General features: G+C 36.4%; 1 protein-coding gene across 1 annotated transcript; it reads right to left on the bottom strand.

The window, feature by feature from the left end:
- Positions 1-13,858: 13,858 nt before the first annotated feature.
- LOC144998345 (SPX domain-containing protein 1-like) lies at positions 13,859-16,104 on the bottom strand. Its single transcript, XM_078958131.1, has 3 exons — positions 15,658-16,104; positions 14,545-14,671; positions 13,859-14,456 (listed from the first exon to the last, which is right to left on the bottom strand). Exons 1-3 carry the CDS (start codon positions 15,958-15,960, stop codon positions 14,005-14,007), a joined length of 882 nt encoding a protein of 293 aa, XP_078814257.1. The 5' UTR covers positions 15,961-16,104; the 3' UTR covers positions 13,859-14,004.
- Positions 16,105-16,480: the final 376 nt, after the last annotated feature.

Genomic DNA, 16,480 nt, shown 5'->3' with positions numbered 1-16,480 from the left:
TTCACCCTATAAATACCACCTCTCCCACCCTCATTTTCTTCACACCTTTCCCATTCTTTCTTCTCTTTACTCTCTCTCTAGAACCTCTCTCTAGCCCCGAAATCCCCCGAAAAGCCTAGGGAACCTCCCTAGCACGAGGCGGAAGCCCCGGAGTGCTCGACGGCTCCGAGAAGAAGAGCTTTTCGGCTCGGAAACGCTGCTCCAAGCAAAGCCTGGTTTTCTATAAAACCCGCTGTAAGTGAGCTACGCCTACACTATTTTTAATATAGTTTTTATTTAATTATATTAACGTTATTAAGGACATATAATAAATACTTGGGCTTTTATTATGGGTTATATAAGTATTTTTTTTAACGCTTATATAATAGTAATAATAGCTAGACTATTAATTAGTCTCGGCGAATAATAGACTAAAATCTATTGGTGATAATACTAGGTTTCGTCGAAGGAAATTATTTTAAAGTAAACGAAGCGCTGTCCGAGTACCGAGTCACCACCTTCTCGGGTGAGTACATAGTCCCTTTCATGAACATGATTTTAATACAAGTATTGATTGAAATATTAATTATATGTTTATGTGCGAGTTAATTGATGTTGCTTGAAATTCGTGTTAAAGAACATACCTGATTATATTTGATAATTTAGGATAAAGAGTAGACCTAAATTAAATATGAGGAATATTGGGTAGTATATTCTTACGAGTACAAGTGAGTTAAACTCAGAGAATAGAAGTTAGTATATGTCACTTATTCGGGAGTATGGATTAGACATAGTCATTGTCCCTAGTCCGAGAATATGGATTAGTCATAATCATTTGTCGTTAATCCGAGAGTATGGATTAGCTATTGTCCCTAGTCCGAGAGTATGGATTAGGCATAATCATTCATCTTTAATCCGAGAGTATGGATTAGTCATTCGTCCCTAGTCCGAGAGTATGGATTTGGTAAATTCGTTCATTTCTGATCCGAGAGTATGGAGTAGGTAAAACGACTAATCTTAGGTCCGAGAGTATGGATAGCCTCGTTGCGAGGATCGACGGGGTGGGATAAGAGTTGTTTATATATATGTATGGTGAAATTGTATATTTTGTGAATTTTAAACTATATATATGGTATAACATTGTGGGATTGAAATCCCTATGTGCTCACCAGGTTTCCCAACCTGACCCACTCAGTTTATTTATATCACAGGTGTTGATATGAAGTGACATTACACTGAGAGATTTAAAGAGATGTAGACCACTAGTGTGAATAATTGTAAGTTATGTTTATGCTTATGTTCCTGTATTAACGATGACGTCCCAAACGTTTTAAAATGAAATAAATACGTTTCTTCGAAAATGTTTTAATAACGTATTTACCATATTTTTCTGGGAACAAATTCCGCAACCTTTTTATAAAATGAAGTACTCTGATTTTTATAAAGCATAAACAAAATCGGTCTTTTCTGGCCGTGATTTTGGGGATGTCACAGTTGGTATCAGAGCATTAGTTTAAGCGAACTAGGAATATGGATTTATTTCTAGACTTAAACTTAGAATGCTAAGCGATGATTGTGAGGTGTGAGCACTAGATTATTTTAGGAATTGTGCCTAAAATGTTTTTATGTGCTAAATACTTGTGCCTGATATGCTGTTAGTTGTTCGGATCTATGGTCTGTTGCCGACCGGATCTGGAAACCTTATGTGTTTAGGATTCTAAACGTACGACTACGATATTAGAACTAGCATATAAACGTTTCGGAGTGATAAGGATGATTTAACCGTCAATCCTAAGTAAAGATCTAGATTCACCTTATTCGGTGTATAGATCAAGATGGCAAGAACCCGTAGTGGAAACGTGAATGCAAATGGGAACAGAAACCAACCCCCAGTGATTGAGCAAATACCGGTGATGGAAGCCGCCCCTGAGTCAGTCACAATGGCCGGAGTGCAAGCGATGATCCAAGCGATGTTGGATCGTCAAATGGAGGAAACTAGACGTTTGCTCCAGCAAAATCGTGAGGAAGCCACTATTCAGATCGAACAGCCCGAGTTGAACGAAGGGCAGACTGAGGAAGGAAACTACAGTGGGACTGTTGGTCAAGTCAACCCACCAATAGTTCGACAAAACAACCAAGATGACGAGGTCGAGAGGAATGGATGCAAGTACAAGGATTTTCTGACTTGCAAGCCATCGACTTTCACTGGAAAGGAGGATCCGATCGGGGTCATGGATTGGATCTCGGAGATGGAGTTAGCCTTCATGACATGTGGTTGTAGAGGGAAGCTACAGACCACATTTGCAGTGCGTCAGTTTCGAGGAGGCGCTGTACGTTGGTGGAATACCTTGGGGAAGACTCTGAACCCTAATGAGCCTCTGCAACTGACATGGGCAGAATTTCTGGTGCAATTCAAACGAAAGTACTGCTCAGCTCAAAACCTGCTTGAGCTAGAGAACCAGTTTCTAACCCTGAAGAAGGGAAGCATGTCAATCGATGAATACACCAACAACTTCACAGAGAAGATGGAGTTCGCCTTGCGTCTTGTTCCGGATGAGCTGACGAAAATCGACAAGTACGCAAAGGGACTTCCATGGGAGTACGCGGTGCCAGTGCGTCAAGCACCTACTCTAGAGGCAGCTATCTGGGCTGCCAAGTCTGTCGAAGATATGATCAAGGGAAGAGCCTCCAGCAAGATGGAGGTTGGCGAGAAGAGAAAGTTTGAAGGATCTTCAAGGTCCAGCGAGAAGAGAAAATTCTCGAAGTTTGAAGAAGGAACGCAATGGTGTGACAAGTGTAGAAAGAAGCACATCGGGAAATGCTCTAAATATACGACATGCTTTAAATGCGGGAAGACTAGTCATTACGCCAGCGAATGCACAACCAAGAGAGAAGTCTGCTTTAAGTGTGGAGAAGAAGGACACTTCAAACAAGACTGCCCAAAGAGAGAAGGGGCTACAAAGCCAAATGTGCCACCAAAGCCAAAGGCGAGAGCATTTCAAATGATCCTTGACGAAGCAGATGACAATGCAAGGATTCAAGAGTGAAGGCTTGACATCCGAGGATCGAGTTATGGAGTAATCGTGTAGATAGTACCTCACGATGTAGCCCGTTAGAGGCATAGTCTAGGGTGAACTTGAACACCTATGTAATAGTTTCAAGAAATAATATAAAACCTTTGTTTTGTTATCTGATGTGTTAAGTTGTTGTATGGTTTTCTTGTATGGTGACTTGGAAAAACTGCGGGACAATACTTGGGACGAGTATGAGTAGGTGTGAATGGTAGTAGAGGCCTATACTACCGGAAGCACAGGACTCACACTTGGATCAGGGAAAGTCACAAGGTTACCAAGAAGCCAGTAATTGATTTCGTTTTATTCAAGTATGCCGTTACCATTGTTTCGGTAATGACTAAGAAGCTTGTTGTTATCCCGACCCTAGTGGTCATATCACCTTGAGTCCGACTACGATGAGTAGGTTACGTGGTTCAGAGAACCAAGTTTGATATAGTGTCCAACTTAAATCAAACGATTAATAATCAAAGCGGTCAATAGAAGTATCGCGCTCGTTGGTAACTAGAAATGCTACATGTTAAAGTATGATTATATCACATTAGAATATGAAGGAAGGCTTAGTCTGTTTTAGAATTTAAGAGACCTAAGTCTAAACGTACATCACATGATGATAGGTCATAATTTGGAGTCTAATATGAGGTAGAGAGCAGGTGCACGATCAAGTATTGCTTACAGTCAATAAGTCTAAGAGATAGACTTGAAGGAATAAAGAAGTTATAATTATTACCTAGGATGAAGAGATGACGTATGGAGTCATTATACGATCCTTGTTTCGTTGATGATTCTGGGACGTAATCATCCTAAGGGGGAGATAATTGTAACGCCCGCAGATCCGGGCTAGTCAATTTAGAGGCAATAGGGGTCAAAAATGACTTTTCAACAAAAGATTATTCAGAATGAATATTCTTAACCAAGTTTTAGAATATGTCACAAGGTTTCCGTACATATAAAGAACGCCGAAATCCGAGTTATAACGAAGAAGTTATGGCCCGCCGAAGTTTTACGGCAAAACCGGCACGGCACCGGAAGACGTAAATAGTGAATTTATGATAGAAGACTTTTTAGCCTTAGCAATCTAAACAAAAGTCGTAGAATATGTTAAACTAAGAGCGTCGATAAAAAGAACGCCCAAATCTGACTTCGTATGAGGAAGTTATGATTTTTCTAAGATTCGGCTTAGCAGTGTACAGCCCGAAACTCGAATTTTAGTTCGAGCGGTTTTTGGCTTATGTGAAATAAATGAGAGTTGAAGATCTCATTAATAGGAACTCAACGGTAAAAAGACAGACGAAAACGGAGTCCGTATGAAGGAGTTACGAATTCTTCACGGTCATTTAACAGTCTAAACGCCTCGTACTGTTAAATTTAAGATCGGTCGAGAATTAGCCGATGGAGTCAAAATGAAAGTTGTAGATATTATTTTTACCTACGCGTGGATATAAATAACGTCAAAAACGGAGGTCGTATGTGAAAGTTACGGATTTTAGAAGTCGGAAGTATGTTGTGCGAAAATGGGTGATGTGGCACAATCTTGGCCATTGCTTTCTCCCCAAGTCTTGCCACTAGATGGTGACATGTGGCACCAAGTTCAGCCATTTTCACCCTATAAATACCACCTCTCCCACCCTCATTTTCTTCACACCTTTCCCATTCTTTCTTCTCTTTACTCTCTCTCTAGAACCTCTCTCTAGCCCCGAAATCCCCCGAAAAGCCTAGGGAACCTCCCTAGCACGAGGCGGAAGCCCCGGAGTGCTCGACGGCTCCGAGAAGAAGAGCTTTTCGGCTCGGAAACGCTGCTCCAAGCAAAGCCTGGTTTTCTATAAAACCCGCTGTAAGTGAGCTACGCCTACACTATTTTTAATATAGTTTTTATTTAATTATATTAACGTTATTAAGGACATATAATAAATACTTGGGCTATTATTATGGGTTATATAAGTATTTTTTTTAACGCTTATATAATAGTAATAATAGCTAGACTATTAATTAGTCTCGGCGAATAATAGACTAAAATCTATTGGTGATAATACTAGGTTTCGTCGAAGGAAATTATTTTAAAGTAAACGAAGCGCTGTCCGAGTACCGAGTCACCACCTTCTCGGGTGAGTACATAGTCCCTTTCATGAACATGATTTTAATACAAGTATTGATTGAAATATTAATTATATGTTTATGTGCGAGTTAATTGATGTTGCTTGAAATTCGTGTTAAAGAACATACCTGATTATATTTGATAATTTAGGATAAAGAGTAGACCTAAATTAAATATGAGGAATATTGGGTAGTATATTCTTACGAGTACAAGTGAGTTAAACTCAGAGAATAGAAGTTAGTATATGTCACTTATCCGAGAGTATGGATTAGACATAGTCATTATCCCTAGTCCGAGAATATGGATTAGTCATAATCATTTGTCGTTAATCCGAGAGTATGGATTAGCTATTGTCCCTAGTCCGAGAGTATGGATTAGGCATAATCATTCATCTTTAATCCGAGAGTATGGATTAGTCATTCGTCCCTAGTCCGAGAGTATGGATTTGGTAAATTCGTTCATTTCTGATCCGAGAGTATGGAGTAGGTAAAACGACTAATCTTAGGTCCGAGAGTATGGATAGCCTCGTTGCGAGGATCGACGGGGTGGGATAAGAGTTGTTTATATATATGTATGGTGAAATTGTATATTTTGTGAATTTTAAACTATATATATGGTATAACATTGTGGGATTGAAATCCCTATGTGCTCACCAGGTTTCCCAACCTGACCCACTCAGTTTATTTATATCACAGGTGTTGATATGAAGTGACATTACACTGAGAGATTTAAAGAGATGTAGACCACTAGTGTGAATAATTGTAAGTTCTGTTTATGCTTATGTTCCTGTATTAACGATGACGTCCCAAACGTTTTAAAATGAAATAAATACGTTTCTTCGAAAATGTTTTAATAACGTATTTACCATGTTTTTCTGGGAACAAATTCCGCAACCTTTTTATAAAATGAAGTACTCTGATTTTTATAAAACATAAACAAAATCGGTCTTTTCTGGCCGTGATTTTGGGGATGTCACAGTTTTGGTGATCGAGTCTTTTGATTTTTCTTGGGTTTAAGGAGTCATGAGTTATGTCTGTTTAGCTTCTTCAGTTATCATCTCATGTAAGCTATTTATAACTGCTTTTGTTCATCAAATAATAGACAAGAAAACTTGAGTGATTCATATTCTCTGATATTTGCCACTTTACAAGTGGTATCAGAGCAACCTGGGAGCAACTTTGAGGGTAATCAATGGCGGCAGAGAATGCAATCTTTCAAGTCCCTAGCGTCCCAAAGTTTGACGGGGATTACGAGCATTGGAGTATGCTGATGAAGACGCTGCTGAAATCAAAAGAGTATTGGGTAGTAATTGAGCCGGGGTACACCGAACCTCGAGAAGGAACAGTACTCACGGTTGCTCAACAGACGGATTTAGATGCTCTGCGTCTCAAGGATTTGAAGGCTCAAAACTACTTGTTTCAGTCGATTGACAAACAGATTTTAAAGACTATGACTCACAAAGAGACTGCCAAACAGATCTAGGACGCTATGAAGAGCAAATATCAAGGCAACATAAGAGTGAAGAAGGCGCAATTACAAAGATTACGAAGGGAGTTCGAAATCCTAGAAATGAAAGAAGGTGAAAGCGTCACAGATTACTTTGGCCGGGTGATGTCCACAGCCAATGAAATGAGAAATTTTGGAGAAGAGATAACAGATGTAATGATTGTTGAGAAGATCCTCAGATCTCTAACTGAAAATTTTAATTATGTGGTGTGTTCCATTGAAGAATCAAAGGACACTGATGCGATGTCAGTGGATGAGTTGCAAAGTTCTTTGCTTGTGCATGAGCAAAAACTTTTGAAGAAACCTAGTGATGATCAAGTATTAAGCGCAGAACTTGATCCGATTGGAAGACGAGGTTGGGGGCGTGGTAGAAGCCCATTCAACAGAGGACGTGGTCGCGGTCGAGGAAGATCAAGACCTGATTTCGATAAGTCAGCCATAGAGTGTTATAAATGCCATCATCTTGGGCATTTTGCCTACGAATGTACTCAGGGAGACAAGCCGGTTAATTACACCGAATTTGACGAAGGAGAAGATTTACTTCTGATGACTCATGCAGAAGTAAAGAAAGAATGCAAAGAAGGAATCTGGTTTCTTGATTCGGCTTGTTCGAATCATATGACTGGAACACGAGAACGGTTTGTCAACTTAGATGAAGGATTCAAACACTCCGTAAAACTGGGAAATGATCTTCGACTTACGGTTAAAGGAATCGGTGAGGTGAGGTTCGAAGCTGAAGGCATAACTCAGATTATCAGTCGTGTGTACTATGTTCCTGAACTCACTTCAAATTTACTAAGCATTGGGCAGCTACAAGAGAAAGATCTGACTGTTGTTATTCGAAGAGGTGTGTGCAAGATTCTTCATCCTCAACGGGGTGTGATAACTACTTCAAGAATGATAAGAAACAGAATGTTCCTAGTGAATGCAAGGATGAAACCCATCGAAGGTCGATGCTTGAAGCTAGAAGGAGATGGTAATGAACAGATTTGGTATAGACGACTTGGGCACGTGAACAACAAGTCATTGAGAACCATGCAATTCAAACAAATGGTGAAGGGGCTTCCTAAGCTAGCTGAGTCTAGCAAAGTTTGTGAAGTATGCAATTTGGGAAAACAATAAAGAGTCGGCATTCCTAAGAGGAGTAATTGGAGAGCATCAAACCGACTAGAACTCATCCACACTGACCTATGTGGGCCAATCAAACCTGAATCGCCAAGTGGGAAAATGTATGTTATGGTGTTGATTGATGATTTTTCTAGAAAAGGATGGGTATATTTTTTGTCAAAGAAAAGTGAGAGCTTTGAAACTTTCAAAAGGTTTAAGTCTATGGTTGAAAATGAAACGGGGCTGACCATTAAAGGGATAAGAAGTGACCGAGGAGGGGAGTTCACTTCAAAGAAATTTGATGATTTCTGTGGGGAGTTTGGAATTAAAAGACAATTGACGACGGCGTATACTCCGCAGCAAAATGGAGTAGCTGAACGTCGTAACAGAACTTTAATGAATATGGTTAGATGTCTCTTGCTTGAGAAAAACATGCCCAAATGGTTTTGGTCAGAAGCAGCCAATTGGGCCTGTTTCATTCTAAACAGATGTGCTACTACTTCTATAGAAGATAAAGTCCCTGAAGAAGCTTGGTCAGGTCATACACCAAATGTTGACTTTCTCAAGATATTTGGTTGTATTGGCTATGTCCATGTGCCCACTCAGCTAAGAACCAAGCTTGACAACAAAAGCATTAAGTGTATCTTCTTGGGTATTAGTACAGAATCAAAAGCATATAGGATGTATGACCCTGTACAACAAAAGGTTATCATAAGCAAGGATGTAGTTTTCTCAGAAAATGAAGCATGGGTGTGGGACGCAGAAGTGTTTGGTAGTGAAGATTTGTTAATTCCTGATGGTGATGGGGAAGAAAATCAGGAAGAAAAACTTGATGTGTTACAATCCGATGTGACAGGTCCTACATTGGATACTAACGTGAATCAAAGTCCCTCTAGAACTGCAGAGAGTGCAGATGAAGTACAGGGGGATAATACCCCTCGGTCTGTCACACCTCCTTTTGTCGTGGATCCTAGGGACCGAAATGAAGGCAACAGTTGTGTAAGGCCTAAAAGGAACATATCAAAAAGGACAACTAATGCCCCTATTTGGATGAAAGACTATGAGAGTGGGGAAGGATTGTCAGACGATGAAGCAGACTTTGCTATGTACAGCTACGATGAGGTTGACTTTGCTATGTATAGTTCATTTGAGGACCCCACAAGTTATGAAGAAGCAATCAAAGAACCCAAGTGGATTTAGGCGATGGAGCAAGAAATGGAGTCTATAAAGAAAAATAAAACTTAGGAATTGGTGGATAGGCCAGAAGGCATAAAACCAATTGGGGTTAAATGGTTATTTAAAACAAAGTTAAATGAGAAAGGGAAAGTGGATAAATATAAGGCTCGCTTGGTTGTGAAAGGATATTCACAAAAAAGAGGTATAGACTACAATGAAGTTTATGCACCAGTGGCAAGATGGGATACAGTTCGAAGCATTGTTGCAGTGGCTGCTCAAAAGGGATGGAAGATAAACCAACTTGATGTAAAGTGTGCTTTCTTAAATGGGGAGTTGAAAGAAACAGTGTTTATAGAGCAACCACAAGGCTTTGTTAAAAATGGAGAAGAACTCAAGGTGTGCAGATTAAAAAGGGCTCTTTATGGTTTAAAACAGGCACCACGTGCCTGGTTTAACCGCATTGAAAACTACTTCATGAAGGATGGTTTTGAGAAGAGTCATTATGATCATATTCTTTTTATTAAGAAAACAACAAAAGGAGTGGTGATTGTGAGTTTGTATGTTGACGACCTAATTTATACAGGTGATAATGAGGTGATATGTGGAGAGTTTAAAGAGTTAATGATGCAGGAGTTCGAAATGACAGACCTAGGTGCTATGAAATATTTCTTAGGTGTGGAGGTGATTCAAGACACTGCCGGGATAAGTATGTGCCAAAAGAAGTATGCCAAGGAACTGCTAGAACGGTTTCACATGTGGGAATGTAATGTTGTGAAAAACCCCATAGTTCCTGGAACCGCGGTCACGAAGGCGGGAAAGGGAAGCAAGGTGAACGAAACAGAGTATAAAAGCTTGGTGGGAAGTCTCATGTACCTCACGGTCACGAGACCAGACCTTATGTATTCAATTTGCTTTATTTCCCGATTCATGGCTGATCCTCATGAAGAACACATGGCATTGGCTAAGAGAATTCTCAGATATGTCAAGGGAACCTATGGTTTTGGGTTATTTTATGTTCGAAATCCTGTATCAAAGTTGAAGGTTTATACGGACAGTGACTATGCACGTGATGTGGAAGATAGAAAAAGCACGTCTGGGTATGCATGCATTCTGAGCAACGCATCAATATGTTGGAGTTCTAGGAAACAGGATATTGTTACACTTTCGTCTACTGAAGCCGAGTACGTGGCTGCTACAACATGTGCATGTCACTGTGTTTGGCTCAAAGGATTATTGGAAGAAATAAGAAATGAAGAGATTGGTACCATTGAGATTCATTGTGACAATAGTTCTACTATCAAGCTGTCGAAGAATCCTGTTTTACACAGAAGGACCAAGCACATCGATGTGCGGTTTCATTACTTGAGAAGCTTAGTAAATAAAGGAAAGGTGCAGTTGTCATTTTTCCCTTCATCTGACCAGGTGGCTGATGTCATGACCAAACCCGTAAAGTTAGATGTGTTTGAAAAAATGAGGAAGCTGCTTGGCGTTGAAGATTTGAATGGTTAAACTGAATGGTAAACCTTGTTCAGTTTAAGGGAAGGATTTGAAGTGGGTTTGTCTTTTGTTTTGGTCTATTAAATAATTGGGCTTCAGCACAACTTGTTTGTTAGTTGGTTTTGGTGATCGAGTCTTTTGATTTTTCTTGGGTTTAAGGAGTCATGAGTTATGTCTGTTTAGCTTCTTCAGTTATCATCTCATGTAAGCTATTTATAGCTGCTTTTGTTCATCAAATAATAGACAAGAAAACTTGAGTGATTCATATTCTCTGATATTTGCCACTTTACATTTTTTTGTACCATTTACCCTAAAAAATATTAGGAATGAGTCATGAGTGTCCTAAAAACACTAAATAAATTTTATATGGCTCCAAATTACGCGAATACTGACATTTTAAATGTAAAAAAGTGATATTTATAGAAGCAGCCGCTTGAAGGGATTCTACTTGATTGATTTATTTGTTTCTTGATCGATTAATACGTATATCTCTTATTTTAATTTTATGCATTTAAAGGGATAGTTTTTATATTCTTCTATTTGTTTCCATTAAGAGACTAATGGAACTTGTATTTCTTTCACAGACTACCGGAAGCATTACAAAGTAGGTGGCAAAATTATACAAAAAGTAAAAGACAATAAATATTGGGAAACATAAAGAACTTAGAACAAAGATTAGAGAAAAAAGGAACCTGGAACAAAGTTATAAAAGCAAACATCAGTCAGCAATTAATTAAAATTGGGATACTATAAAATCAAAAGAAAAATTAGCGGCTTTTTCATATGGAAACATATTAATTAAATAATTTTAAATTTGAAATTGAATAGATATCATCCTAATTTAAAGTTTATCAATCTACAAAAAAATCCGGCCAAATTTTAAAAAGGTAAAATCAGTCAAATCTTTAAAATACCACATTTTCAGCAAGATATGATTTCGAATGCAATTCAATCGTCATATTGCGAACATATGGAAACATATTAACTACAACCTTTTAATTTTGAAATTTAATAAATATTTATGTTTTTAATATCTTTTTGGGGGAAAGCGATATTCCATGGAACACCATTTGAGAGTAGATAGGTTTGTACTCTGTAAAGTGTCATCATTTGGCATATAGACATTTTTATTTAATATATTAGGTTAAAACTCGTTGAAACTATATTGTTTCTAAATTAAAATAATATAGATTAAAAAAAACAAAAACATAATTGTTTTGTGAGACTAATATCTTTTACATCCATGATTCTTTATTTGAGAATAACACTTTAATTTTTGTTTAAATGCAACAAAGGGGACAAATTGAAAGTATGCTGATATGATAAGCATACATATTATATAAAATGCATTTGTATGATTTTGTTTATTTTACAAACAAGCAAAAACACAAACACATGAACCATTCATGTCAATTATAGCAATGTACTTTCAAAGTACATTGTTATTTTAGGCTTATTTTGTGATTTTTTTAATTAGCAACTTAAATCTATTTTATAGCAAGAAATAGTAATAGGAACCATTATTGTTAATTATTAAAGTACATTGTTAATTTACATCATATTCAACAGATAAATGTTTAACTTTTATCAAAAAATAGGAAAAAATCACTCACAAAATAAACAAAATTTAAAATACAATTCAAAAAAGGTTTACCAAATCAATATAAAAAAGTCAACATATTTATTTGGATTTAACCATAAACCGGACTTACTAAACGGAGCTTTATTCATAATTTTTTTGAACTAAAAAAAACCAATTAAACTGAAACGAACAAAGCGAGAACCGATTAATCCAACCGAATAACATTATTATCTTTAAGTGACCTATTTGTTGCCTGTTTACCCTCCATTACAAACTTATATTTAGGCATCTAATAAAATGATATTTCCAGAAAAAAAAAATACATCTAAATCTAATCACAAGGTAAATAGACATACTACAAGGTTTAAACACTTGGTTTAATAAAATTAATACATCCAGCTAAGTTTTTGGCCTTTCGGTTCATGTATATTGGTGTTAATTTTCTCTTATCCTCAATATTACTTTTAAGATAAAATCATTATTAGAACTCACTAACAATTTTTCTTCTCCTTGATAGCCTACTAAAAAACATAAAATTTTATTTGAAAATTGAAACCCACAAATTCATATAAAAAAATGGACAGCCTTTGCCAAGAAATTATACATGGTTCTATTACTTGTCCAAAGCTTTATGATACAACGAAATGAAAGTATAAAAAATCAACTTCATCTCAAACAAAAAAAATAACCAAATTAATTCCATAAATATATACAAAATGTCAAAATCAATCGCATCTCAAACAAAACATTCCACAAATATAAAACAACCATGTGAAAATGAATCTCGCCAAACATTTAAAGTCGATTACAATATTATTATAACTATTTTCGTTTAAATAAGGCTAGAGTGTATATTGTTCAAACATTTCTGATTTAAATATTCAAGCTGATCCACTGTACACTTGTTCATGGATATACCATGTGAAAGAGGAGGAGAAACAGTTAGAAAAAATTAAGGTGCTACCAGGTTGCCTCATTGTTCTTTTCGTTGTCTCGGATATTCCAAAATAACAGTAAAATGAAAATAGAGCCAATTTTACATTTATGCAACATTGTTTTGTCTTGAAAAATAACTTGAGATGAGAGTTGAAAACCAAAATAATTAACGTAATGAAAGAGATAAATATGAATCCGATTCATAATATAAAGTTACCTATTTATGGGTAAGTAACTTTTTTAGTAGCGATAGTGAAGGGTATCCGTATTCTTCTTTAAATTCTTCATTTTCGCCATTCTTCAAATTTATTGTGTTTACCTTCGGCATGATTACTTTATATTTGACATGAATTGAAACCACTAAAATCAATATGTAAAACGGAGGGTGTAGATACACATATTTTGACCCCAAACTTAATATACCAACACTATGGTTATGTCTTATGTGCATGTGCCGAAATAAACATAAAATTAGTAAACAATACGACTTCATAATTCAAACCTCAAACTAAAAGTGATAACATTTGTTTCATTATGAAAAGCACATTCTTTTTAATTAAAGTTCACGACCTTTTCACCGTTTGATTACACTTTTTTTCTTATTAGAATTATTTGCTAACTACAAACTCTATACATCCCATCCTTACTCATTGCTCGCTATAATTATAAACTTAATGTTATCTTCGTTTGGCTTATTGCCCATCAATTACATTTTAATTTCAAACATAATATAAAATTAAGAGATAAATAGCAATCTAATTTCATAATATTAAATTATATAATACGATTTTATATTGCAATATGAGATGCAAGTGCAAAATTGCCTTTCATATGGAATACCTATATAATCATCAACTTGCATTCAAACACACATAAACAAGGATAGTTTTCAAGGGTAGAAAGGGGAAAGACTACAAAAGATACAAAATTTCTATTGTTAAATATCATTATCTATTATATTTTACAACCATCTAAACACAAATCACAATTGGCACATTAAAAGGTAAAACATGTAAAACACATTCCATGTTCAAAACAACAAACAATATTTATCTTTATTTTGCTAGTTGCTCATGAAAAGGAACTTTACTCCAAGTTTCATCTATCCCACTAACTTGCAAAGGCGGCAACGAAAACACACTAACCGTAGAACTTTTACTGCGAATTTCCTTTAACGCCCTCAAAGCCGAAATTGTACTCTTTGTGTACAAACTCTTCATGTACTCCAACTCAGCAAGCTCTTTAGCTTTCAACGGCCCTTCACTGGCCGCAACACTAGTGGTAGGCTCATTGCTACCACTAGTGTTGCCATCGCCAGTTCCATCAACAGATGGAACTGGCGATTCGATTAGTGGGAAGTGGCGGTCTAGCATCGCCTCACATTCCTTCACTAGCTTGTAAAGCAAGTCGGTTGTGAAAAACGGTTGTTGCAGGACTTTTTGAATGAAGGGTAAACGTAAGAGTGCGCCTGTTCTTTTATCGTACTTTTTCAGTATCTTCACTATTCCTGTTTAAAATAGTACAATAGTACAAGATTAACTTTAATATCTTTGAAGTTATGTATTTAAGTATAAAGTACAAAGTACAAAAAATACCTGTGTAGTTAAGTGCGCTATAGTTTTCTAATAAAACCATCTCTCCGTGAAAATCGACTATTTCTTTTCGGATTTTGATCATCTCTTCGTGTGAATCTTGGGATTTCATTAAACTATCTTGTAATTCCTATATTAAGAAACAAAATAAATAAATAAAAGGTTGACTTGAAATGATGATTTTGACTTATGATATTGACTCTTGTGTATCATATCCACCACTTGAAAGGACTGAAGGGTTGTTTTTTTGTGGTTGAGAATATAAAGAATAAAAGAATATTTTAAAAAGGACAAAAACCACTGTCAAGTGTTAAGTGAAGTTCCCTTTTGAGATTGTGTAATGGGAGATTTATAATATTCCATCAGTCAATTTACTATCACTTACATATTCTTCACCACAATAAGAAAATCTTGATATTCGATAACAATACTATTAATTCTTGATAAGATAAGAATGGACAAATGCGATTTTAATATTCTAAGAAACTGGAAAGGTATAATTCTCTAGTGGACATTTTGATCAAGAATAGCAAGTGATATGAGAATTATGGACTTTCTTTGTATAAACAAAAGTTGAAATTTCAAAATTTTCAACAGTGGAAACAAATAGCAACATAAAAGATACACTTATGTAATATGAATGCAAACAAAGTTATTAGAAGTACTGTTTCTGATAGTATGTAGTGATATAATCATATAAACACATTAAGTAAAATGATTTGTTCTTATATTGATCTGGTTTTAGACATAGATAAAATGCACACAGTCTATCTTTAATGTTACTAAGAAGGATGCATAGCAGCTCGAATGGGAAAAAGTAAGAGGATTTTGTTTGTTGTTGATTGTTATTGTTCTTGATAAGATCATGAATCCAAACTCTAGCATTGTCATGTTCATAGTTGATCCTTCATACTATACACTACTCAAATCATAATTGCAAAACATGAGCTACTGAATCATAGAAGATGTTCAAAATATCAGCGAACTAGGTTTTGAATCTAAGATGGGCATGGCATAAAAACAGCTAATTTTGGTATAAAGTAAAAACACGGATTAACAAAAGCAACGTAGTTGAACAGATCTACGAGTAATTAAAATGGAATCCAGATTCAATACCTTCAATTTGATGATATACTCTTCCTCTTTCTCAACGAAGAAGGAATTGAATTTCTCGACTTCCTGTTCCAGCAACTCAAGAAAATCAACTTCTTCGCTCGACATCTCTACACCACCAGCAATCGAACAGTCTTCGCATGAAATCCTGGTCCTCTTAGCTGGTCTGTTGCAGTCATCACCGGATTTGTCTTGAGGTTTAATAAGCTTCAACCGCTTTTTGAGTTCTTTGTAAGACAGGAACTTGTCTCGCCATTCGGGCAGAGTTTCCTCGATTTGATTGCTTAAGCTCTTTCCGAATTTCATGATTCTTGTTGAATGAGTCTCGATTCGTTGAAAGAAGATGATGCGGAGGAGGAGGAGTAACGGGAGAGGGAGGAGGAATATAAGTTGGAAGGGGAAGAATATGCGGTGGAGGGAAAAGGCATATTCTGGAGAATATTTTCGGTTTTATTCTCCGGGAACAGAGAGAAAATGACGGTGGTGGCTTCAAGTCGACGCTACTTCATTATTTTTGGCTAGCTAACTAATTTTTAGAGGAGCTTATAAGCATGCCAAATTAAAATAGCATAAATAATGTATAATAATTAATTGCTAGGATAAGTAACAAAATTTTAATTTATATAGATAAATAAAAATAAGAACCAACCATTGAATTAATATTTTCCAACCCGGGTCAATCCAATGGGTGGAACCTTATAGACCATGAACCAATGAAAAGACCGGATCAAATAAAAACAAATTTTGGCCTATTTATGAACCGAATCAAACCAGTCGGTTTTATTATAAAACTGAATGAACTGCTGACTCGGGTTGTTACAAAAAT

Source organism: Lactuca saligna, chromosome 5 (genome assembly GCF_052625555.1).
Source record: "Lactuca saligna cultivar CGN05327 chromosome 5, ASM5262555v1, whole genome shotgun sequence".
Lineage (NCBI taxonomy): Eukaryota > Viridiplantae > Streptophyta > Magnoliopsida > Asterales > Asteraceae > Lactuca > Lactuca saligna.
The sequence above is the reverse complement of the archived record's forward strand: the minus strand, read 5'-3'. Positions and strand labels throughout refer to the sequence as shown.

Coding starts and splice junctions, on each gene's coding strand:
- LOC144998345 (XM_078958131.1), bottom strand. CDS start 15,960: ATGAAATTCGGAAAGAGCTTAAGCAATCAAATCGAGGAAACTCTGCCC. Junction 14,672..15,657: donor AGTATATCATCAAATTGAAG/GTATTGAATCTG, acceptor TTCTTAATATAG/GAATTACAAGATAGTTTAAT. Junction 14,457..14,544: donor TAGCGCACTTAACTACACAG/GTATTTTTTGTA, acceptor TATTTTAAACAG/GAATAGTGAAGATACTGAAA.